Here is a 25,614-nt window from a genome sequence, read left to right as displayed (position 1 = left end):
TAATAATTGACTACTTTCGCTGTTTACAGACGGAGGGATTAACATACTGGAGTATTCGTAAAAAGATCACCCGGGATAACGCAACATACAGAATGAAGGAACAAGAGCAAACCAACAAGACCAGCAAACAGAGTAAGGACTCGTCATTCACAGTTGACGGATTTATTTTAGAAAACCGTAAGGTCGGTTGGAACGGACAAATAGGCGCTCTCCTGTAATTTTTGTTTTCATTATTCTCATACATGAATATCAATTGTCGTTCGTGCAAAGAAATGGCATGTGTATTATATGAAAAATCAAAAAGTTAATTCCCTTTAGTTCCTAATGTTTCTTTTCTCGATGGAAAGAAAAATAGACATTGATGTATGGATCGATGTACATACGAGCGTATGAAAAGTTAATACCTTCCTTTGTTTATTTCTGTTTCGTTTGTTGTTTAACGCCGCACTCAGCAATATTCCAGTGGTGCACCCCCTTACCATTTAATTACAGTAAACTACGTTTATAACAAACTCAAAGGGACCACTAATTTCAGTTCGTTATGACCGTAGTTCGTTTTAAGTATTTTTGACTGTCGGACATCTTGGATCAAGTCACAGGACCTCATGTTACTAGACAAATAACAAATGTGTGCTGTGTATATGTATTATGTTTATTAATCACCTAATGGCATACAATACACAGCATAGGTAAATACATGTTACAAATCTATTATGTTAAAATCTGTCAATTTCCTCATTCTAGTCATTGCTTGTTATAGACAGAAAGTATAATACTTCTAAGGCTATATCCTAATCACTGTAGTGTGAAAGGTCAGTGATTTGGGGCTAGTCATATTCGCTTCTATCGACTGCCAACAAAATGAATAACTAAATAAAAATGAGCCTATTCTTTGAACAGGGCTTTTGAAATGTCTAACGAGTAGGATCCATAAGCGGACATGTTAATACAGTTACTTTTGTTTCATTACAGTTGATGATGATGCCGACACAACGAAGACGCTTGACGTCAAGGTAGAAGACGGCGTTGACGAGAGGACCATGGTTGACCTAATACAAGAAAAATTCAGTCTTAGAATACCACAAAATATAAATCTCTTCTTAGATATCAATGCTGTAATACTTCTTTGTGTGTTTTCATTTTTATATGGATATTATGGATAGATTTGGACATTTTAGTGAAGAACTGGTGACATTTAGAAAATATTGACTTTTTAAAACCTTGTATTTTATTCTGAATTCTGAAAGTGATCTTAGCACAATATATTTTTGTATATTTTATGTATTCAAAAGCGTAGATGTAAAACTTAGTACACAAGTTTAAAAACACATTAAAACATCACTATTCATGTACAACCAAATTTGTATCAGATTATGAATTATATTTTGTCGGTATACGCAAAAATCAGGAAAACACTTTTTCGCCTTTCAGCACAGAATTTGAAAAAAAGGTTATGAGTTGATTATTAAACTGTGTTGAAAACGAAAGAAATGTGTCGTATACACCTTACATTGGATGCAGCACGGAAAGATCTATCTTAATAGAAATATAAACCACTGTGATGCTCGGAATGTGGCCATTACTTTGTGTTCAAAGTGAATTTCTTTATGTCCGAGATGACTGTGTACAATATTCAGGAAGGGATTGAAAAGCTACATGCAAAATACTCTTCTGGTTGGTTCCTCAGTTATGGAAACTTTCTTTAAATTTGAGTGTGTCAGCGTAAGCTATCAAATTAATAGAACCGTTAAAAGTTGGCACCGCTAAATGGATGTTATATTCCATTCAACCATGACACTATGAACCATTTGATGATGCTCTGTTTAATTCCTCCTGTTTTCTTACATACTCTGAGATCATATTGTTTTCAATTTTATCGATATGTATATCAGTCGTGTAGGTTTGTTCACTCTTCTTAGATTCTCCAAAATGAGACCGACGAGTTATTTTGCCATCACCTTAACTATATACAGTAAACTACGTTCATAACGAACACGCTTATAACCACCTGCCGGATATAACGAAATGTTTTTTAGTCCCGGCCATTTACTGTATACATGCTGTATATATGCTCATTACGAATTACCTACCAGAATTGTGTATTATCTTATTAAGGCCATATATTATGACAGGTATGGTAGCGTTGTTTCAGCGCATGTATATGGTTACTGGCGGGAATATATACACAATATGTCACGAACGAGATGTTATCTCAGAGGATAGGTATGATGGTTATCTCTGCTTGTAAATGGCGACTAAATTGCTCGGGTTACTGGGCTTGATGGCTTGGTAGATTGTGTGCCATCCTACTCCGACGTCGTGAGACGTTGCTCATAATATCAATCACTGGTTGGTCTGTTCCAAATTGCTTACAGGGCCGAAAACAGTTCGTAGAACGAATTGGTGTCTACTCCGTTATAAGAATATCTAGCGTAGTATTCTAACGTACAAAAACGTGTGAACACTTAGTGGATTTCTCTGCATTCCTATTTCCATCGGTTCAAATGTCGTGGACACCTGTGACGTCATCCACTGCGCCATGGCGTCATGGCATGCCGTGGTGTTGTACGTTCCGGCCAAATACCGGTAATCTGTTGTATTAACATTGACGAAATGTGTTTTCATACTTGAGGTGTTATCATTAATAGTGTCGTTTCGTGTAGGTCGTATGTAAAATGATGGTAGCTGGTGATTCTTGAGGGAATATACACGATGTCAAACAACAAATGTTTTTATTCCTTGCTTGATTTCAAACAGTATATGCTACATTATTAGATAAAAGAATTGTATGCAGCCATATGGTCACAATAACCAGACAATGTTCACACTCTTGTAATCATTGGAGCACTCAGGTGCCATATTAAGTTCACACAATGGCCGCCGTAAAACTGCTTTGATTGTGATCACAGATTATTACGTTACGTGAAAATGAAGTTATTAGTAAATGCAGACATTTGCCAAGAGTACCTGTCACATTCTCTTTGGCATATAGTGGCTTTAAGTACTCTGTAGTCAATGACGTCCAGATGTCAATAACCTGGTCAATGAGGTCCTGTTTGGTTTTGATTTCATGTAACTGTCTCGTCAGCCTAATCTTCGGAGTTCTCCACACATCTTCTATGATATTACAGTCTGGGGACTCGGGGCGATATCATAGTCTGAATATAATTGTCGTGTTTCCACTGAGTTGCTTCTCTACAGGGCAATTATCCTCTTGAAAAAGACATCCTTTGTCAGTTGGAACTTTGGCAATAACTGGCCATATGATGGCTTTTGATGACCATCCACAGTGGTACCAACACCTTTTAAAACAAACGCAGCCCCAAAACATGTCACTCAGTTCTTTGTTCACACCAAGGCATCTCGGCTTCCACTGTTTTTCATTAGTTCTCCAAACCTGAACTTTCTGATCTTCACCTACTGCAACCCGAGTTTCTCCTGCAAATATAACTTCGGAAAAATGTTGTTTGACAGTCCAGTGTAGATGGGATCTAGCGAAAGGCCCTCCGCTTGAACCGATTTTGAGAGGAGATGTTTTCTTTTTGACTACCCGTCTCCGGTAACCATTTCCATGTAAAAGCCTTTGTATTGTCCACTTTGATGGAGTCACTTGTGATGACGGGTTAAGTAGTGAGGAACTATCATGTAAAGACTTCCTTCTTTTACACTTACAAGTTTCAACAATGACCGGGTGTCTCTATGTGTTGATTTTTTTCTTCTCCCACCTCTCGGATGGTTTTCTCCTTTTGAACATCTCTTAATAAGTTAACAAAAGGTAAACCTGTTCATCCCAGTAATTTGAACAACCATTTTGGCCTTAAGAAATCAAATTTATGACAAGTTGTTTTTGGTAAAGGGTCAGATATATCTCTCTCCCACACCATTGCTTCTAGGACCAACTATTTGCATGCAGATGTCATCGATCAACCCTCAGCTAAACTATCATGGCGACCATTTTGTTAACTTTAATGCTCCACATGGGTACACGTATCTCCCGGTATTATGAATAGGAAGGTCATATGTGTTCGTAACTGTACAGGGTTAAAACGCAACAAGAAAATCATAACATGATGCCAATATTCACGTTTTCATTTTGCAGAAACGTATTCTGTCATACTCTTTTGTACTTGGAGCTTTTGGTATAGATATCTTGCAGTAATAAATTATGTACCTTATTGTACAAGTTGAAACGCTTGTTTCTTTTCATATTTGCGAGGGCGGTCGGGTAGTCTAGTGGTTAAAGCGTTCGCTCGTCACGCCGAAGAACCGGGTTCGATTCCCGACATGGGTACAATTTGTGAAGCCTATTTCTGGTGTCCCCCGCCGTGAGATTGCTGGAATAATGCCAAAAGCGGCGTAAAATTAAACTCATTCACGCATAATTGCGAGGATTACACGTAGAGCATTATCATGCGAGGGGTGTTCAATAAGTTTTGCAACTTCAACATAAGACAAAAATGCAAAATATCTTTTGCCCTTTTATTTTTCAATATAATCTTCATTCACCTCACTTGGTCCTTTATATTGAAGTTGCAAAACTTATTGAACTCCCCTCGTAGCGTACATGTGTACATCATATGTCGCCCATCACATATGGTTCCTTTATTGGACTGAAATGACAGTGTCAAGAACGCTTTAACCACCACTTTTGTACCATCCACTAAAGGAATGGACAAAGTCATTATTTTCAGTTTTGATACGGGTCGGTCGGATAGTCTAGTGGTTAAAGCGTCTACTCGTCACGCCGAAGACCCGGGTTATTCCCGACATGGGTACAATGTGTGAAGCCTATTTCTGGTGTGCCCCTGCCGTGATATTGCTGGAATATTGCTAAAATCGGCGTAAGACCATACTCACTCACTAACTCAGTATTGATACATTGCATGGAACGCAGGGATATTTAATCGCACGATTTTAAGAAAGAAAGTCTCTGATTTATTGTGTGGATTTGTCTTAATTAACATCTTTCACGACATATTATGAAATCTTATCAGCTTGAACCACTGGTAGTAAAAGAAAATATGACGGGACGACGAGAAGAATTGGCCAAACGATTATTGATAATAATAATACATCAATTTACAAGCAATGCAAAATGCAACAATTATTATGCAAGGAACATTTGTTTCTTGATCGATTCATAGACATAAGGATGTTCTGCCCATTATGGTTATATGTACATGTTCAACCAGAAACCACGATACCACATCGCTATCACGGGATCAATCAAACCTTAGAAGCACACAAGGTCCTCACGTCTCTGTAGAGAGTTTTGAAGTCTCTGAACAGTGCTCCAACGTCCAGCAGGATGACCCCGGAGATGACCCCAATGATGAGACTGACCCCAACTACTCCTATTGTCCGGGAGGAACTTCTTGCGTCCCAGACACTGATGTGCTTCCTGATAGTAGCGGACAGGTTGGCTTTATCCAAAGCAAGCCTCTGCCCAATTCTCCTTGTCACTTCATCCAGTTCATCCTTGTTCAGATTGGTGATCTTGGAGCACGGACATATACAGCTTGAGGATAACAGACGCCGCACAGGAGACTTTGCTTGCTGGAGAAGAAGTAAGAGGATTAGGTCAACACCATCGGACAACAAATGACTTTCCCACATACGGAGACCACCAGAGCCAATAACAATGGCTCGTTACGTACAGACCACCACGACAGCCTCTTGAACATCCGCCATACCAGATATGCGTAGGATTTCAGCCAAGGCGGCGAGGACCCGCATGTGTGAGGCAGGATTTTGAGCCAAAGGCCTGTCACGCCTCCATCGTGGAGATGGAAAGTGTTAAGTGTATGAGCATTGAACTGTATACATGAAGTCGACTAATTGCAGATGGCTTTGGCCTTTGACATATCATGTCCACACCAGCAGCTGGTGTATACGGTGGCATCGTGTGTCACAGGTGATAATTCAGCTGCTTTCCGTTGATCCATTCAATGAATCCAACAAATGCCACAATACAATGCATTCGCGTTCATTGTATGGAGGAGTATACATTCATAAGAATCGATGACGAAGGAAATTAGAAGTGAAAAAATGATTATATTCATATATTAAACTTTGGAAAAAGGGTAACGCTAAAATGTGTCAGAAAGGCTGCTTCGCGTGGGATACGATTCACTTTTTATTGGGAATATTTGGTGTCAGAGTTGTAAAAATTACAATATGTCAGATTTATTAGTCGCTTTATTTTTGGTGTTACTTGTGGTAAATAACAAACGTCAATGTCAGATAATAACCAGGCTCGATTATCTGCCGAAACAAGTTCTACTGGGCGTAAAAAGAAAAATAGCGGTGTATGAGTTGGTTACTGAAAATCAGTGATGACACCAGATGTTCCCGAAAAGGATAGGCATGACCTTTCCTACAGGATGCACCCACCTCTTTTCTTAAAAAGTAACTGTTTATGGTCTGACGCCGTACAGGAGTACTTCTGCCAAGTACCAGTCTATGTCATCTAAGGTTGTATTTGCTATCACACTGCTGTCGTATTGCTTTCAACGGCGAAAATCCTACTTCACACTGGTCACATCACAGTGCGTGAAAACAAACAAAGTGGAACCCTTACCAACGATGAAGATGGGGATGGTGCTTCTGCACCATGGCTGACAGTGCAAGGACCAGATGTGACAATATGAGCACTTTCAGCACTGATGACAGCAGCGGGAGTTTCTGTAATCTGAGCGATGGACTGAGACACATCAACAAGCCCACTGGAGATTGGTTTCAAGATGTCTGTTTCTTCCACTCCAAAACTGTTTGATAAAGTTTCAGCAACGGGGGTAGGATACAGTTCGTTTACCTCAACAGTACTGTGACCATCGAGTCTAGTAGTGGCATACCTGTCGCTATATGTGAAATATGTTACAGATGTACCCGAGAATGAAACTTCACCAAATGACATTTCCCAGTGTGTATTTCTGCGAACATCTCCAGTATGTAACGAAAGTTCTCCAAAGGCGTCCGTTCTAAGATCATGGGGTGATTTCATCGAACTGACCGATCTACTCATCGTATTTGGGGAAGGGTACGCATCTAGTGATTCTATACCGTTTGATCTCAGACTACTTTGATGCGACGCAGATAAAGAGTACACAGTTACTGTCTGAAGCACGTTCCCAACGATGGTCCTGTCTGTTTCTGGATGTATCAATATATCCGCGTCATGATAAGCGTCTCCACTGAGAGATGAGATGATTCCCGTTTGGCTAGGGAATGAACGTTCAGACCTATACGACCCAGTGTTCTGTGTCGACACTGACGTGGGGTAATATCCATCCCAACCAACTGAAGTCATGAGCTCGCTTTGTCCAGATTCTGCAACTGCCCAGGATTGAGACTCCCCAGTCTCAAATACATGCGTGCGCATCTCAGTGTTATACTTTGTATCTCTGTCGGTTGTCGAAATGACATCACTGTTTCCAAACAACTCAGGCACTGAAGCAAAAGGAGGTTCTGGAAGGGACGAAACCGCCTGGTCTTGTAAAGATCTGTAAAAGGTACCTGGAAGTGTAAGGTTATATGCAGACGCTTACCACATATATGTTGGGAATACAAGAGTAATTTTCACCAAGCGTGATGATAAGGAAGGGATACATTTTCCTCATGATGAATACAGATCCACGGTGTTAGGGAGTTATGATCTGAATGACCGATTTGCAACATTTACCACACACATGTGAGGACAAGAATGTAAAGCTGGTAAGTTTCGTTGCAGGTTATGGTTTTCTACTCAAAGAAGTTAAAGAACACCGGATTCTATCAATATAATAGTTAATCTGTTATGCCCGATCTTTTCATTTTCCTATGTATAATCCATGACTGATTAAGTATCGTCATATGAAGGAATCAGATGTTCTTGTACTTCTTTAGAGTAATGTATATCACAAAAGATATGATGGTGTCCAGAAAAAGCAGATATGGTAAATACTGAACGATGTCATTTATCTCCAAACGTCAAACCTGGTATCATACCAGTCCAAAATTAATGACTTATATGTACTTAACATGCATAGAAATCCCGTTAGGTCGGTTTATATTTATGTGGAAAAATCAGTATGTTGTTAGGAGGTATTATGTATTTACTGAGGGGACTAACTAACGATTCGTTAATGCTGGCATGTGTTAGTCCTGACGATTAGGGTTTCACTGAAAAACGGTGCAATAAAGTTAGTGTTTAAACGCAGGTTATATTACCTAATGCCGAATTGTAACACGGGGAAGAGATTACACATAGTTGAGTGTCGTTATTGTCTCCTGCACACGGTTGACCATCGAAGGCTGGGGCGGGAGCGTCACACGATCTTGTACGGGTCTGCATCCCCTCCCCACAGTCTTGGCTGCAGTCTCCCCACGCACCCCAGTCAGACCAGAAACCGTCAACTGTGTGGAAGCAAGGACAGATTGTCGAATCCGTTAGGCCCATAGAAAAAGTCGAAGCATCACAGTTTTAAAACAACGGCACACAAACGTGCACCATTTGTCACCGCTTGTAAAGGTAATTTGACATTGATGGCAAAAATTCGGAGATTAAAATGGATGGATGGATAAAGGATTGCCTGGTATCCTGTATTTGTGTGTGAGAATCTGTGAAATCTAGTTTTTACGTTCAAATTGTATATCGATTGTGAATTGTGAAATTATTTTTCGTTCCACATTAAGGAGCAAAAACTAACACTTGCTTCATTTTTTTAAAGCGCGACAACGCGACATTAAAATACATGGTAAATATACTGAAAATAATGTTTAGGGTGCTTTTTTCACACACTGAACGCATCCACCCTCACCGCACACATAATTATTTTCTTACCTCCAATGACCTCTTTGTGAGAGCTCTATGCTAATGTAGTCCATAAATCGGTTCATTTATTGATATGATTATGTTTAAGACTACACAATGTGAATGTACTTGAAATTATTCATAACCGATATCTTCGCACGGTGAAAGGTAAAACATTAAAATCTGAATTCTGTTCAACTTTTACAAAACAAATAAAACATTGACCAATGTCAAAATCAGAATATGGATTTTTTTTACATTATAAACCATTAACGAACCGGAGTGTATAAATACTACAATTCAATTGGCGCACGTCTCAAAGTATTCGACCCTTTTATCAATGTCAAAATATTCCCACAGGTCACAGGCGGCGTCTTTAGGCCTCCAGGAACATAGGATGTGATACGGGCCCGTTTTGGCATGCTGGAAATGTCAAACTTCAAAATTAAGAGAACCTTTGTTATGACGTTTATTGAGCATGTTCAAATGACTGACACAAGAAATGGCTTAAATGAGTTAAAAGAGACGATATCTCATCGAGAGAAATTCTAAAATCTACACAAGTAAGAATCTAATAATACCCCTAAAATAAGCTTATTTGTCCTTTTTAATTATAGTATTTTATATTTCATCCTTACCTCGACATTTCATGTTGTTGAATGTCCAAAATTTGCAAATGTTGAACATTGTTGTTATATCCCATTCTTCTTATTCGAATTCGCGATGTAAAATTTCTGCACTTTTGCTCATTCTTAAATTATGCAATTTGACATCTTGCTGACTGAAACGGGTCCTTATACCTTTCATTTGGAGAAATCGGCTTGAAGTCATTTTAACATTTGAAAACATTTACCTGGAATAGTTTTGGCGCAGTCCTCATCCAGGTAACCATCCATGTCGTCATCATCTATTTCATATGAAGATTAGTTCCGGTTATAATGAATCCACAATATCATTTATATAACTTCGGTATAGGCCAAAGTCGCTATCCACACAAAGATAATGGATTATGACCACCGAGGAGTAGAGTGGGTGAGTATGATTTTACGCCGTTTTTAGCAATATTCCAGCAATATCACGGCGGGGGACACAAGAAATGGGCTTCACATATTGTACCTATGTCGGGAATCGAACCCGGGTCTTCGGCGTGATGAGCGAACGCTTTAACCACTAGGCCACCCGACCGCCCCTTCCGAGGAGTAGAATTACCTTCAATAGATCATTACCATATCAGTATATCGGTGTTTCCGTTTTATCTTCATAACAGAACAGTTTCGTATACAGCAAGGACAGAGACATTGGTTCTCCTGTGTCCATGCAATGCTCTCAAGCAAGTGAGTCATGGTCGATGGCACATCATGCTATCCATGCTGTCAGCATGAAGCAAGGATGTCCCCCTTTACTTTACTTGTCTACAAAGGCGTAGCTGTCTATTGTTTAGGTTGTTTAATGGTCAACGGCCTACATGAACCTCGCGCAGACTTCCCTCCACCAGTAAGGTGCCACGTCGTGATTTAACTGAAAAACTGTTACTATATCACTCGCTCACACCGCACAGTCAGAGGTAATATGACGTTATTGGAAACGTTTGAAACTAAGAATTGTATATACGTGACATTAATAGCATTTCTATGATAACCGGATAACAGAAATATTGAAAATATTGAGAACCCGTACTTTATGACAACAAAATGAACTGTGTGTTTAATAAAGACAAACTCGATTATTGTTATCAGGGTTCCGTATCACACACAGAATTCAGCGTTGGTCTAACTTTTATTGTTTAGGATTGACTATTTATTGTTAATATGTCGAATTGGATTGAAAATGAGCTATCGCCTTGATCTGTTACCAAATTTCAGTAGAGTCTAGGCATTGAAATTAGTCAAATTGACACAATTAGGGCAATCATCAACTGCTAGATTGATCTAATTCATTACCTTTGAGTTTACAGACAAATAAAGTAGGTTTTGAATTACTTTGGCGGTGGAGAAGCCTAGTGGTTAAAGCGTTCGCTCGTTTCACTGAAAACCGTGTTCGATTCCCGACTATGGATACAGTGTATGAATCCTATCCCTGGTGTTCCCCGCTGTAATATTGCGGGAATATTGCTGAAATTGGCGTAAAACACCACTCACTGACTCATTCTCATATATAAGATATTGGCACCACAGTCGAACCTCGTTGTGTTGAACTTGGATGTGTCGAATACACGGTTGTCTCGAACTCATTTGGGAGTCAAAAGTATCTGAATTAAGCATAAAATTCTGCTAACCTCTCGAAAGCCCGGATAAGTCGATTTTTTCCAGGTCCCCACGAGTTCGTAACAACGAGGTTTGACTGTATACCACTCAATATGTCTATACTTGTTTACCTAAGTTGTATGTTTACAAAAGTTCCTACCATCATCCCCCGGTAAACACAGCTCCTCGTCTATGAAACCATCACAGTCGTTGTCAACCCCGTCTCCGTCCGTAGATGAAGTTGCCGTACACAACTGCGGTAAAATTGTAATAGTAAGGATTATTTATTTACATAACCATGAATCATATATTATATCTGTGTTGTGTTTCTCCATAGGGATTGGTAAACAGAGAACGCCAAACATAGGAAGGAGCAATTAGCATTACCAAGACCAAGTATTATATCAATACATAAAATTATTTCATGGTTTTGAACAAGGAGTTAAGGAGAACATATAAGAATCTGATATTATGTCCAAAATATTAACGTGATTTTATATCCAAATAGGGATCAATAAACAAAAAGGAAAGAAATAGTATATATTTTTAAATAATACTGGTAATCAGAACTAAGTCAGTCAAGTCCGTATATAACGACATCGGTTAAAGTGATACGTCGTCCTATTCCATGCGCACTGATGACAAATCCAGATGTGTCTGACACGAGATATGTGCCTTTCGGTTATACCGAGATATTGTTAGGTCCGTAAGCTCCTTTGCTCATGGATAATTAACAAAACTGATGTTGAAGAATTATCATGTTAGCATTCAAATATAACGATGAGTCGAAATAAGTCCAGATTTTTAAAAATATTTGATGTAAGTCCTGAAATGCTGTGGACTGGTTCAAGACTGTTACATTGAAATCACACGCAATGGTCACTGAATTAAGATGATAAGTATATAACTGAGATCAGTTTTTTAAATCGAGATTGCATCAGGGTTAACTTACGTCATGATTCCATTTTTGTGCGACAACTGTTCTTAAGCTCATTGAAGTAAATTTGATTTGAAATACTTAAATCTAAATTTTGTTTGAATTTGTGACTCATCGAAATCTCTAGGATCTCTTATAAATATATAACGTCTCAATTTTCTGCCGGGGCTAAAACCCAAAACAATAGTGAAAAAGTGAAAATGAATAAATTACTGTAAAGCAATTCAGTGCTTACCGCATTTATTGGTGCTAGTCTCATCCCTGTGGGGAATCCATAAGTTTCTGATAAGGCTTTTCCATACAGGTAGCCAGCAAATAAGACAATAGGGGAGATGTGTCGGACCCTGTGTACCCCCTCTGGAAGAGACACGAAGGCGCCTACAAGATTGGTTCCGGGAATTGACGTCCAGTTGCCTTCAGGAACCATTGGCCTGCCGTTCAGCATCAGCCCAGAAGTCTCCACAGAGTCGATGGCCAACATGAAGAAGTTCTCATATGACCCTAATGAAAACTTAGGTGTTGCGAATGTGTAGTCAGACGCCCATTGCTGTATAGGAGGGATCAGAATCATGGACGGATCAGCTTCTTCTTCGTCAAATTGGGTCAACTGACTGAGGACAAACATCACTACCAGTATAGCCTTGTTGCTGGAGACGAGATTGAATTCATTCGATGGTATGAGGAGTTGAAGATATTGCCCTGCGTTAGCTAAGCTGTGGGTTCCATGTCTTGTAACGTTCACAACAGTGTCATCCTCGCTGGCTATGAACCGGAAGTAATCCCCTGTAGTTCTATAAGGGGTTGGAACTGTTGCGAACCGCTTACCCCAAGCCTCAACTGGTGGTATCTGCTCAACTAGGTGGTCTTGGGTACTTCCTGTCCCGATATTGGTTTTCATGTTCCCACTGAAGACGGACACGGGTTTATCTGAGTCTATTCGAGATCCTGTCAAGTCGCCTACACTTTGAAATTGGAAGGTACTGAACCGATCCAGGACAATGTTAATCACGCCCCCATTTCCATAAAGCAGTCCTTGGTAGTTGACACTGACGGCTGGGTCGGATACAGGGAGCTTGATTCGAATACTTGTGTCATCCTCAACTGCTGCAATGACAACTTCACATTTTCTGAAGGCCGGTGAATAGCTGACAGTGAAGTGACGGTTCCCTAGGACATCAGTTGGTAAGCCTAGGAAAGCATCGTTGGAATAGTCCTCTTTATTGACACCGTACACCACTATATTATTATCAGCAGACACGTATATGCCTTTACCTGAGATAGCTGTACCAATATTTCGCAATGAATTTGATATAAACAATTGCTTTACCTCCCCGGATCTTATTGTAAACGATTGATCTAGATTGGCCAATGGCCATTTTGGGGCCGTGACGTTCACATTGACCTCCGTCTCCTCTGACGTGGCAATGAAAAGTTCAAGGTCATAATTGTAGCGTAGACTATCCATGAAGGTCAGGACAAACTCTTTGCCGTTGTTGTTTAAACCACCTGTAATTTAATTTGAAACATATGTAATGAAGAAAATAATTATGGCGTTTGCAAACGCCTAACAAACGTAATACGTAATACACGAAGCAATTACATTCGGCGCAACAATTTATTTCACTGTTTATGTACTAAAACAAATGTAACTTACCATTTCCAAGTTCCAACATTAAAGACATCAGTAGAAGAATTGTTGCCTGCAAAGATAATATGGTATGTTTAAGAAATGGAACAAAATGTTTGTGAACAATGTAAAGTTTGGCATAAGGGACAGTAAAAATGGTCCACCAAGCACATTTCTTGTCCACAATATCACGAAATTTGAAAGTTGGCAGTCAAAGTTTATTATTTATTTCAAGAACTCCATAGGGGCCATACGCCCCTAGTATATAAAACTTAATAAATACGACGTTAAACATACATTTTTGTAAAAGTAATCTGAATAACAGAAGAATATGCACGTCTCATAACAGCATCTATCAATGCAGTATAGAAGCACATCGAAATTTGAATTCAAGACACAGTTGTGAAATATGAAATATGGGCATCTCTAATAATAATGGCTAGTATACTTACACTGTGATGAACAACAAGAGACATCTTTGAGAAATGTCTCTTCCCTCATCTGAGGAATATTGTTCAGTGTTGGACCCCTCTCTGCATGATAGGCTATCAATGTATTTATTTGAACTCATTGCCTAAAATCGTTTTCTGGTGTTAATTTCTGCAAATATATCTCCCATTCCCTTCAAAAAGGTAAATACATAAATTTGTCAGCTGCCCGAGTACGTCGGAATATTGCCAGTTGCTAATGACAAACTGACATGCAATGTGCAATGTACACATCTAAAAAGCGCCAATGGCACGCTGGCCGGACGAACGCCGAGAGATGTGTTGAGTGTTGTTCCTGTTATCAATATGGTTCTTCATTTCAATGAGTATAGATCAATATCATATTTCTCTGGAAATAATTGAGGTCTGGCCATTTTATATGCACATGAAATAAATTAAATGACAATAGTTGATTTCCATGACGTTTATTTTGTTGTGTCATAAACACAGATGTGGTTCATGTATATTTTACTGCGTTTTAATTTACATGCATGTATCAGTTAGGGTTGTGTGTTTTTCTTGTGAAGACACATTCAAATGGCAAGGGATATCAGTATGATTTACTCTATATCAATTCCACATGTGTGAGTGAGTGAGTGAGTGTTAACTTAGGGTTAACGCCGCTTTGGTCAGTATTTCAGTTATCTCACGGCGTATCAGCTTGATGTGGAAGGAAAGTGCGAAGTATGTCTTAGGTCCTAATATCTAAGGGACGCAATTCTGTACAGCGAATCGTGGTGCCTTAGACAAATGGTGAGTAGCGGGGTTGTGGCCGTAGCAGGTGTAGAAAGCGTTGTTGGATTGTGGTAGTTGTATTGGTTTCATAATATCAGTTTTAGTGTGTAAAATTCATAAAAATTCGCAGCCACATTCAATACGCTAAGAAGACTATAATGGATGTACATTATATGGAGCACTTCACTGAGATAAACAGTGTATTTTCATGGTGTATTTCAAAATACAGTACAGAAATTCGTACAGTGGCTTATAGTTATAATTCAATAATGGTACATATTGCTATTATTATTTCATCAATAACAGTGCATCATTAATCATGACAGCACATGACGGTTGCATGTCAGCTTGATATAGATTCCACAACAATAAAACAAACACACAGTGCTCGGGGGACGTAATCAACTCCTGACATTGACAGACAACTACACACACATGGAAGCGTATTTCGCTGTAGCTTTTCTGGTAATTGCAATATTTATCATAAAATGGCATATGTACATATTTACACCAGCATCACTTGACTGATGAAAGACCACGTAATGAACAAAAGTAGGATGAAATGTGCAACAAACACACTTCTCGGATTGGCGCTTTAGACAACACGGCAAAATGTTCTATTTGGTAAGTTAGGAATTCTGTCTGTGTCAATTTTCAAGCTGTTGATACGCATTTCATATAACTGTTTTAATATATCTGGTTAGTTCTTCACAATAATTTATCATATGTTTACAATTTGTAAATTGATTTTTAGAATTATATTTTAGGTACAAATGGTTGTGGCTACGTCGGTTCTTCAAGCTATTATCCGAGGTAGGTGTATAGCTCCATGTACTCACAGTTCGGATGACATGGAGTAGCCCTTCGTGCTTTTGGTGCATTTGGTACTGTTAAAAAGTGAATGTCATTCAGTAATGGGTCAAATCATTCAACAAATTTGTATACATTAATATTCAATGCAGAATATATTAAATTTTATTAATTTCCCCTCGTGTGAGGTGACAATTTGTCATTATAACTAAATGATTTTGTATACTGTGATGCAAATTACCACATTGATTATATTTCTTGGTTTTTATGTACCATACCCTTGCTCGTGGTTTTCACCGAAGTGGTAAACGTCTGAGGCATGAATCACTTCGAGAGGTACTCCCGTATCAAGCTGACATGCCATGATATAACTGGAATACTGTTCATACTTTGCATTGTATGCTAACTGAATACTATCGCGCGTGTGCATGAATATGTTTTGCATATATTTCAGGTATTTGTGGTGTACAAATAGACCAGAAAGGAACTAATTTCATCGTAGCATTTCCCGACAGCGGTACAAATGACAACGTCAATCTCCTGGTAATCACGTCAGAGACGGACGTCAAAGTCTACGTTATGATGGACGGGGAAAATGACACTGAACATTTCCTTTCTGCCGGAAGTTCTCGACATATTTACTTCCCTTATCAGACCACGGTGTTTTCGAACATGGCGGTGGAGAGAAAGGCTATCCACATCTTAGCATCAAACAAGGTGTCAGTGTACGGCTACGTGAATCAGTACAATGCAATGGATGGATTTCTGGCTCTACCTGTAAATACGCTGTCGGACGAATACATTGCAGTAACCTATTACAGTCACGCAGGTGCAGGAGGTGAGCATGATTGAATGACTTTTTGATGTCGCTTATAAACATTATTTAAGCCGCATCCTAATAGGGACAACACACATTTGCGTGGCACATGGCACGAATTCCAAACACGGATTATTCGAACTTACGAATTCCAAACACGGATTATTCGAACTTACTATTTAACCTCAGGTGTACCTTATTTCCCTTGGAGGAAAGCGATGAAGTTCTTATGTGAACATCCTTTTTAGCATTACCGTTCGTAGTCGTTTTATATTGTATATTCTACCATGACATTGATGAATGCTTGATTCTGATTGGTTAAAAAGAGGTTTCCTTTTTGCTACGGAAACCCCTTTCAAATACATGTATATTAAGCCTTTTCACAAAAAAATGTGCGCATGAATACATAGAAAGCCTACATATTGATTTATAAAAAATGGCTGCCGATCGATCGCCCCCATATAAACTGTAAAATTAATCTTTATTTCCTCTAATACCAGCCAGGTCTCTAATACACGCCGAATCAAGGGCTCTCGCGAAATTAATAGATGGTGTAGCGTCAAATAAAGGAAATACGGTTTTTTGATATCGGATGTTTGGGGCGTTCTAGGCCGCAACCCTGACTGCTTCGATTATGACATTAAAAGATTTAACGAAGGCATATCCTTTGCATACAAATGAAATGTTTATGAAATTGTAAGAGAAATGTTCTATGGTGACCAGAATCGGAACAATTTAAACTATTTCCTCATTGAAACAACCGACAATGAAAGTAAAATATAACATTCTAAAAATTGTTTGAAAAAACTTTATTCATGACAACATGTTTTTTTCTTTTTCTGATCGATATCCATTACCATCTCCGTCAACCACCACCGTTAGAATTTGGCAGGAGGGGATTTGAAAGTCCATCAGAAAACACTCCCCTTCGAAAGTCCACGAAAACAATGTCCCAACTGAAGTAACAGCTTATCAAACTTGATGAAATTCATTTCAGAACACGCACAATTAAGAAAATCATACACGATCCACTATTTCTGGGACACAAATGTCTTAAGTTCTCTCACTATTTGGCTTTGGATCCGTGAAATCTTGAAATTAATAGGTCACACCATGCAGATTCCTCGTTTCAAAATATCCGGCTCGTTTGAAGCCTTTAAAGCGGCTGTTCAGTCATACTCAGTAATCATATAGATGTACCAGCAGGCTCGATCAATCCCAGATAATCTACCTGTTAATGTTGAACCACATCATAGATCGGGGTTGTCATCTTGCTTCATTCTATAACTCCTTACGGAGAATATAAACACAAGATTGTCAGCCATTGACAGCTTTGAGGTGTGAGTAACCGTGATGTAGGTCAAGTTCTGCCACTTCGAAGTTCGGGGTGGCATTTATCGAGGCATTTATTTTGATTTTATCATTGTTTACTGGGGGAAATTGCTAACTAACTAATAACACTTACACATGTTTAATGTATAATAGAATGTTAATTCATAAAGTTTGCTGTAGAATTATATTCGTTTAGCATTTTAAAACCTTTTTCTATTACCCGTCACCCCTACAATAGAAATGATGGCATGTTCGATTTCCAAGAAATGCGCAAAATTCCGAAAAACGACAGTCAGTCCACAGTGTACAATTTATTATTTGAACACGTATTATGACTTACTCACGACTATGGTGTTTTTAATCTTGAACTTTAGTAATAGTTGTTACATATTTAACTACCTGTGACCACTTTTCGGAAAGTTCTAAGATTGCGGACCTGTGCACAAGAGAGCGCAGTTTTCAAAGCGTTGTTGCCGTCATGGTAGAATGGAGATAAACCTACTGTGTTATACATCTGGATGGGAGCATGCAGGCCCCATTGGTAATAGTTAGTATGTCAAGCAATGAATAGTTAAACGTTTTACCTTGGGTATGGTTTTGATTATTTTTGTGTATTGCACATTTCACTAACCACATGTCATGCCATTCTTTAATAATCTAAATGTTCCTCTATTGGCACATGAATATAAAGCCTTGGTAATGTGTGAACACGGAAGTGACCATGCAACACCCTGAGTGTGTGCTGGTTAGGCCTTCCAAGGGCATTGGTAGTGATACAGGAGAATCACAGGCTGCCAGTGAGAACAATATGCTGTTTCATGGCACATAAACAATGCCTTTCTCAGAACAGTGAAATGAACACTTGGCAATCAATTTTGTCTCTTGTTGTTTCAAATATAAAAAGAACTTACAGTGATATCACAGATATAAAACCACATGACGAAACCTGAGAATGAGTTTACATAGTTTACTTTGAAACTTTGACGTGAAAAATATTCATTTACTTTCAGGCCATGTAATAATCGCTGCAACAGAAAACGACACCGTTGTCAACGTGACACTGAGCACCACAGCAAGCTGCAACAGCACGCGCCTGGTGCAGGGAGCGATCCTCACGTTCCGGCTGCAGATGATGGATATAGTGCGTGTGTATTGTGATCGAGACATCACTGGTACTCTAATCAAGGCAACTAAACCAGTTGCTGTCCTCTCTGGGAATCCTCTCACCCAAGTTCCAAAGAAGGTGGAGTTCCCAGACAATCTCGTTGAAATGCTAATCCCCACGTATGCATTCGGGAAGAAGTATGCATTGGGCCCCATCGCTGGTCGCCAGTGCGGTGTTGTGTATCGGATTGTTGCTGAAAAGCATGACACTGTGGTCTTCGAATCAGACGGTACCAGACACATCTTGTCCGCAAGGACCTTTAAGGATTTGGATTTTACCCAGACGGATTACAGATGTATCACAAGCAACAAGCCAGTCATGGTGGTGCAGTTTGCAAAGGGGCAGGTTGCTGATGGATCTGCGTTAGAAGGAGATCCTTTCATGGCCATCATGCCCCCGGTTGAAAGATACGCGTCCAGGTACGTCCTGGATCTGATCACATCTTCCAGTACCCCTGGGTATGTCCTGGTTCCTTATGTGTCAGTATTTGTGGCCAAAAATGACAGCTCTGGTTTGGAGTTCATGCCACAGTCTTCCTTCCATGACATCCCTGGGTGTGACATGACAACTGCTTCCAAATCTGTTGAACAAGGGGAACTCACCTTAGCGCATCGTAACGGGAAAGGATTCGGAGCCACGGTACACGGCCTCATAACCTTCAAAGCTTATGGGTATCTGGCTGGAATTATTCTTGACAACTTTTCAGGTAATATATTTACTATCTGGTTCGGGCTTTGCCCTGGACATGTTCTAAAAATTAACATATTTTAGATCGAAAATTTTGGAAGATTAACCGCCTGTGATTTCAGTTATAAGACGCATGTGAATCAATCTCCCTATTGTGTTATGGATAACAAACGCTCATGCAGTACTGGACTTATCTTGCAGGGAGGAATGCCTGCAACTCTGCTCCCTGTGAAAACAGTGGAGCTTGCTACGAATCTGGGGATTCCTATCGCTGTTACTGTCCTGCAGGGTTCAACGGCCTACTTTGTGAAAACGGTGAGAAACTAATGTGTAAATGTCCATTTGGAAAATTGGATATTGGTATTATTTGGTGCTCACTTGGGTATAACTGCGGATTCTCTGGATCACAATAATAATTTGCCATCTTGTCATATTCCAAATGAGGCTACACACCACCCCCCACACTCCTTATTAATAATCAAATTAGTTAAGAATACCTTTAAGATCTGTGTCACGGATCAAATATCAACCACTGCTACCCAATATCGTATATATGAACGTTGTTGCGGTACGGCTGGAATATGGTTGATTTGCCAAAACAAAACATTCACGCACTCACTTAATTATTTTTTTTGGAAATAAACTTTAACATCATAACACCCTTTGGAATTCGGGATCAGGATAAATATTTAGTACCCCATGCTTGTCGTGAATCCGTGAATAAACCACTGGTCTGTCCGGCCAAGACTCTCTAATAGGCAGCCCGCCGTGAAACAGATGGACACTGACGGCGGCGCTCAACATGAATAACACAACATAAATAACATTGAACGTACAGTGTAGTGCTTTAATTTGATTTCATACTGTGAAGTACTGTTAAGCATAACAGTAACCCGATAATCTGTCCTAGACGAGGTCAACGACTGCGTGAGCGAACCTTGTGGAAATGGAGGCACGTGTCAAGACCTCGTCGGTAACTACACCTGCATCTGTCCACCTCGTTTCACAGGAGAAAGATGTTTCGTGGGTAAGATCATCCCTTCCCTCAACAGTTCTTTTGTACATTGTATCTAACAGTTTAGTCTCTGTGCACTTACAGTTACCATCGCCTCCTTGACGAAGTTTATGTGCTAAATGATTGTTTTAAACAAGAACTCATCCTCGGTTATGCAGTGTATCATTTCTCCATTCTATTATAAAACCCTGTATCTATTTGCCACCATGGTTCCCGCCCGATTAATAAGGCACGAAGTTAAAGTTAACTGTTAAATCAAATTTCCATTACGAGCGATAGAAATAATTGCTAAGTTAGAGAATGTTGATATGGCGATGGTGAGGTCAATTCTTAAAGAAAGCAAACTGGCAAATTCTTCCAGGATATCTATCATAACAGAATGGATATATAATTATTATCGAGGACTGAATCAACTTTGCTCCACCACTTCCAGTCAAGAAACTGTCTTTGTCATGGTCTAGTTAGGACAATCGGTAACTGTCAGCGTCTCTCCAAGACAACGTCGGGTTAGATTGACTTACATCTGTCAGGGACTGACAACTGAGTCAGTCCGAAACTATTGTTTAACATGTACGTTCCCAGCATATTGGGACACAGGAACAGTCATGCTCACCGATGTAGACAACAGATGCGTAGAAAAGATCACTATTGAATCAAAGCAGAAATATGCATCAGGGAAATATACATGTTAATGTAATGTTAGTATTATTAGGTATAAAAAAATAATTTTGGCCAGCTTCACATACCTGACCACAGGCGCGTGGTGGCCAATATACATATTGTGAGGGCTTGTGTAATTTGTCTACCTGTTATGTGGTGTAGCGTGTTTTGTCTACTTGATTTCTGTTGAAGTGTGATGTGTCTACCTGTTGTCTGGTGTAGTGCGATTCGTCTACCTGTTGCCTGGTGTAGTGCGATTTGTCTACCTGTTGTCTGGTGTAGTGTGATTTGTCTACCTGTTGTCTGGTGTAGTGCGATTTGTCTACCTGTTGTCTGGTGTAGTGCGATTTGTCTACCTGTTGTCTGGTGTAGTGCGATTTGTCTACCTGTTGTCTGGTGTAGTGTGATTTGTCTACCTGTTGTCTGGTGTAGTGCGATTTGTCTACCTGTTGTCTGGTATAGTGTGATTTGTCTACCTGTTGTCTGGTGTAGTGTGATTTGTCTACCTGTTGTCTTGTGTAGTGCGATTTGTCTACCTGTTGTCTGGTATAGTTTGATTTGTCTACCTGTTGTCTGGTGTAGTGTGATTTGTCTACCTGTTGTCTTGTGTAGTGCGATTTGTCTACCTGTTGTCTGGTATAGTGTGATTTGTCTACCTGTTGTCTTGTGTAGTGTGATTTATCTACCTGTTGTCTTGCGTAGTGTGATTTATCTACCTGTTATGTCTTGAGTCGTGCTGACTGACACTTCGACTCAGTAATTCTCCTCGTCATTGTTGGATTATTGTACAACTTGATACTATTTTATATAAAGTATATACACATAGGTCGAATGACAACTTAAAAAAGACGTGTCAATGGTCATCACCCAATGTGATCCGAGTAGAGGTCGCAGTCATTTGTACTATTTATTTAAGACTACAGACGTTGCTGGTGCTGAAAGGAAATCGGAAATCGATAAATCGATAACGCGTTGCTCTGTACCTGCCATTGTCTGTTTGTTCTTTTCAAATACAATACCACACACCTTTGTTTACAAGATTCAGGCTTCCCTTTATGCGTGATGACATAATCCATTTCCAGACATCATAATGAATGCACGTGTCAACTCGACAAAATGAGGCCTAATATTTATCTTTAAAACGGTTTCCGTTCTGGCGATCCATTTATGTGAAACTCGTGTGCTTTGTGTGAACTTCAGCTGACATTTATTTAACACATAATCATAATGACGAACGATCATGGTAGTGTCTACTGTTTGTGGTAGACCTCCAGAGAAATTTAACTAAAATTACTGTACGACACCATGTTTGATGCCAGCTCACCAACTTCACTACCCTAACGCAATGGCTAAAAGTGTAGGTGTTCGGAAAAAGGAAAAGCGGGAAGAAAACTTGAGCGAAAACAAGAGGTTATCGGCAAACTTACCCGCCTTCTTCGAAGGTCCCTTCGATGTATGTAATAGTAATACAGCGCGGTTATGGTTATGTCAAGCACGCCTTGGTATGACTTATTACGGAGTACCACAACATTATTTTGTTGATGCGTGCACTTGCCTCCATGTTGTTTCTGCCAACTTTATCACCACCTCCGTGGTCTAGTGGTAGACCATCTGCCCAGTGAGCAGAAGGTCTTGGGTTCGATCCCCAGCTCCGCCATACCAAAAGACGTTAAAAGATGGTACTACTGCGGCATGGTATCTAAGTGGGCTTGCACAATAAATCGGCATCAGTCCGGACTAGTACACACACACACACACACACACACACACACACACGTGCATGCACGTCGCTATATTGGTTCTATAATCTTGGACGCGACGTTAAACCCCATTTCACTTCACCTCACCTCTGCCAACTTTACATTTCTTGTCAAATGTAAAACACAAAATATGAATGTCTCCTACATGTAATGGAATACAAAATTAAAAATTGAATATTCATCATGAAATAGTATGTAGTAAGACATATAAGAATGCTGTAAACATGTGTTCAGGAAGAGTAGATATATTTCTTGATCTATTTAATTTTTATTTGTTTCAAGACGTTACAACCGTCACCCCGACATTAGCTGCAGAAACTACAGCGTCTGTAAATGATGACGTCACTACTGACCCACGGGTCACAAGAGAAGACTGGGCAACAACGGTTCGCGACGTACCAGTCAAGGTAAAAGTCACCTCAACGGTGAAGGTCACAAGTAAATCAAATGCGTGTCAATGTACTTGCAAGAACATCACAATTGAAGAAGTGGAAGAAAAGGCAAAAGAGATTAAGAAGCAGCTTACAGTGGACCCGATCATGACGTCGAAATCCAAAAGAAAGTTTGTGAGTATTCAAGACACTCGTCTGTCCGCGGCAGGTATTGGGTACATCGGTGGTGCGTTTCTAACTTTGGTTTTTGGGAGTATATTTCTGGTGGACTTGTCGGCGGTCATTTCAAGATGGCTAGCTTCTGTCAAAGACAAGACGCGTCACCGTGAAACAGCATCACGAGACACGAGTGTCAGTCGGAAGCACATTCTGCATGTGAGACCAGAAGCGATTGTTATACATTTGAACAAAAATGAACAATGATAGGATCACTGACTAGGACCATGTCTTCAAAATTGACCGATACCATGTGTCTACAATTTATCAATGACGGGCATCACGTGTCCAAAATTGAAAACTAACAGCATGAGGTATCCTGTGTCTTATATTCACTATTGACTGGTGATTTGTGTCTTACATTGAACAATGGCATGTATCATGTATCTACAAGTAATAAAAGACAGGTTTCACTTGTCCAAAATTGAACAAAGAAATGTATTATGTATCTACAAGTAAAAATCTTTCGGGCGTCACATGTCCAAAATTGAACAATGAAATGTGTCATATATCTACAAGTAATAAATGACAGGTGTCTAAAATTGAATACTAACAGCCTGAGGTATCTTGTGTCTCATATTCACCATTGACTGGTGATTAAAGTCTTACATTGAACAATGGCATGTATCATGTATCTACAACTAAATATTGATAGGTGTCACATGTCCAAAATTGAACATTGGCATGTATCATGTATCTACAAGTAATAAAGGACAGGTTTCACTTGTCCAAAATTGAACAATGACATGTGTCATATATCTACAAGTAATAAAGGACAGGTGTCACATGACCAAAATTGAACAATGATATGTGTCATATATCTACAAGTAATAAAAGACAGGTGTCACATGTCCAAAATTGAACAATGGCATGTATCGTGTATCTACAAGTAATATATGATAGGTGTCACATGACCAAAATTGAACAATGATATGTGTCATTTATCTACAAGTAATAAAAGACAGGTGTCACATGACCAAAATTGAACAATGACACGTGTCATTTATCTACAAGTAATAAAAGACAGGTGTCACATGTCCAAAATTGAACAATGATATGTGTCATTTATCTACAAGTATTAAAAGACAGGTGTCACATGACCAAAATTGAACAATGATATGTGTCATTTATCTACAAGTATTAAAAGACAGGTGTCACATGACCAAAATTGAACAATGATATGTGTCATTTATCTACAAGTAATAAAAGACAGGTGTCACATGTCCAAAATTGAACAATGGCATATATCGTGTATCTACAAGTAATGAAGTCATGAATCCTAAATAAATTAATGGTATGTATCGTGCATTTAAACGTTAACATTACCTCTGTGTCCACAAATATATGATAGTCGTGCGTTAACACATGTGGTATGTGTCAAACCATTGCGGTACAGGTAATGTGTTTTATTTAAACCTATGATAACAGGGTTCATGTGTCACAATCGGAAACTGAAAGACACTCTGTGTTCCATGTACAGTGACAGGTGGCATGTGCCCACACTTGGATGGAGACAAAACACGTGTACCTAATCGCTCAGAAACGTTATTTTGTAGTGATCGTTCCACAGAAATATGAATTTTAAAGACTGTGAAAAGCTTGGATCAGATGTGTTCACGCACTGTTACAAACAAGGAAAGGTGATAAATGATTAGAACTTGCTTCCGTCTAAATCTGTATAAAGGGTGTCAAATAAATCGAAATTTATATCTGAGTGCCAGTGTCTGGCCACATGGGACACACCAGGTACCCTTTTTTTGTTTTTATTTTGGAACTGTGTGACTGAACACAAATTTCTTCCTTTTCGGATTTGTGGGGCAGAATAGGTCTCCTGACTTGTCTCCCAATGAGGATTTCAGGACAGAAAAGGGTCCCCAGCAAAAGGTTACTCTTGTCTCCCCATTTGGATTCCACATTTGGTTTCCACATTTGGTTTCCT

The 25,614-nt window shown here is 39.4% G+C and overlaps 2 protein-coding genes and 1 pseudogene across 2 annotated transcripts in view; 2 read left to right on the top strand and 1 right to left on the bottom strand.

Annotated features, from left to right (window-relative positions):
- LOC139449873 (sodium/myo-inositol cotransporter 2-like) overlaps positions 1 to 4,148 on the top strand; it is a 57,267-nt gene extending 53,119 nt beyond the window's left edge. The window contains exons 14-15 of the mRNA XM_071231441.1: positions 30 to 132; positions 973 to 4,148. Coding sequence (XP_071087542.1) covers positions 30 to 132; positions 973 to 1,163 — 294 coding nt within the window. The 3' untranslated portion in view covers positions 1,164 to 4,148. The remainder of the gene's footprint in view (positions 1 to 29; positions 133 to 972) is intronic.
- A 1,078-nt stretch (positions 4,149 to 5,226) lies between these two features.
- Positions 5,227 to 13,653, bottom strand: LOC139450611 (uncharacterized). The gene is made up of 7 exons (XM_071232386.1): positions 13,626 to 13,653; positions 12,207 to 13,477; positions 11,195 to 11,288; positions 9,645 to 9,698; positions 8,209 to 8,394; positions 6,581 to 7,515; positions 5,227 to 5,556 (listed from the first exon to the last, which is right to left on the bottom strand). Exons 1-7 carry the CDS (start codon positions 13,651 to 13,653, stop codon positions 5,227 to 5,229), a joined length of 2,898 nt encoding a protein of 965 aa, XP_071088487.1.
- Positions 13,654 to 14,750: 1,097 nt separating this feature from the next.
- LOC139450340 (uncharacterized) lies at positions 14,751 to 23,882 on the top strand (annotated as a pseudogene).
- The last annotated feature ends 1,732 nt before the right edge of the window (positions 23,883 to 25,614 follow it).

This window comes from Haliotis cracherodii, unplaced genomic scaffold (genome assembly GCF_022045235.1).
Source record: "Haliotis cracherodii isolate W230 unplaced genomic scaffold, xgHalCrac1.p SCAF_8, whole genome shotgun sequence".
Taxonomy (NCBI): Eukaryota; Metazoa; Mollusca; class Gastropoda; order Lepetellida; family Haliotidae; genus Haliotis; species Haliotis cracherodii.
This window is presented reverse-complemented; position numbering and strand designations above follow the sequence as displayed.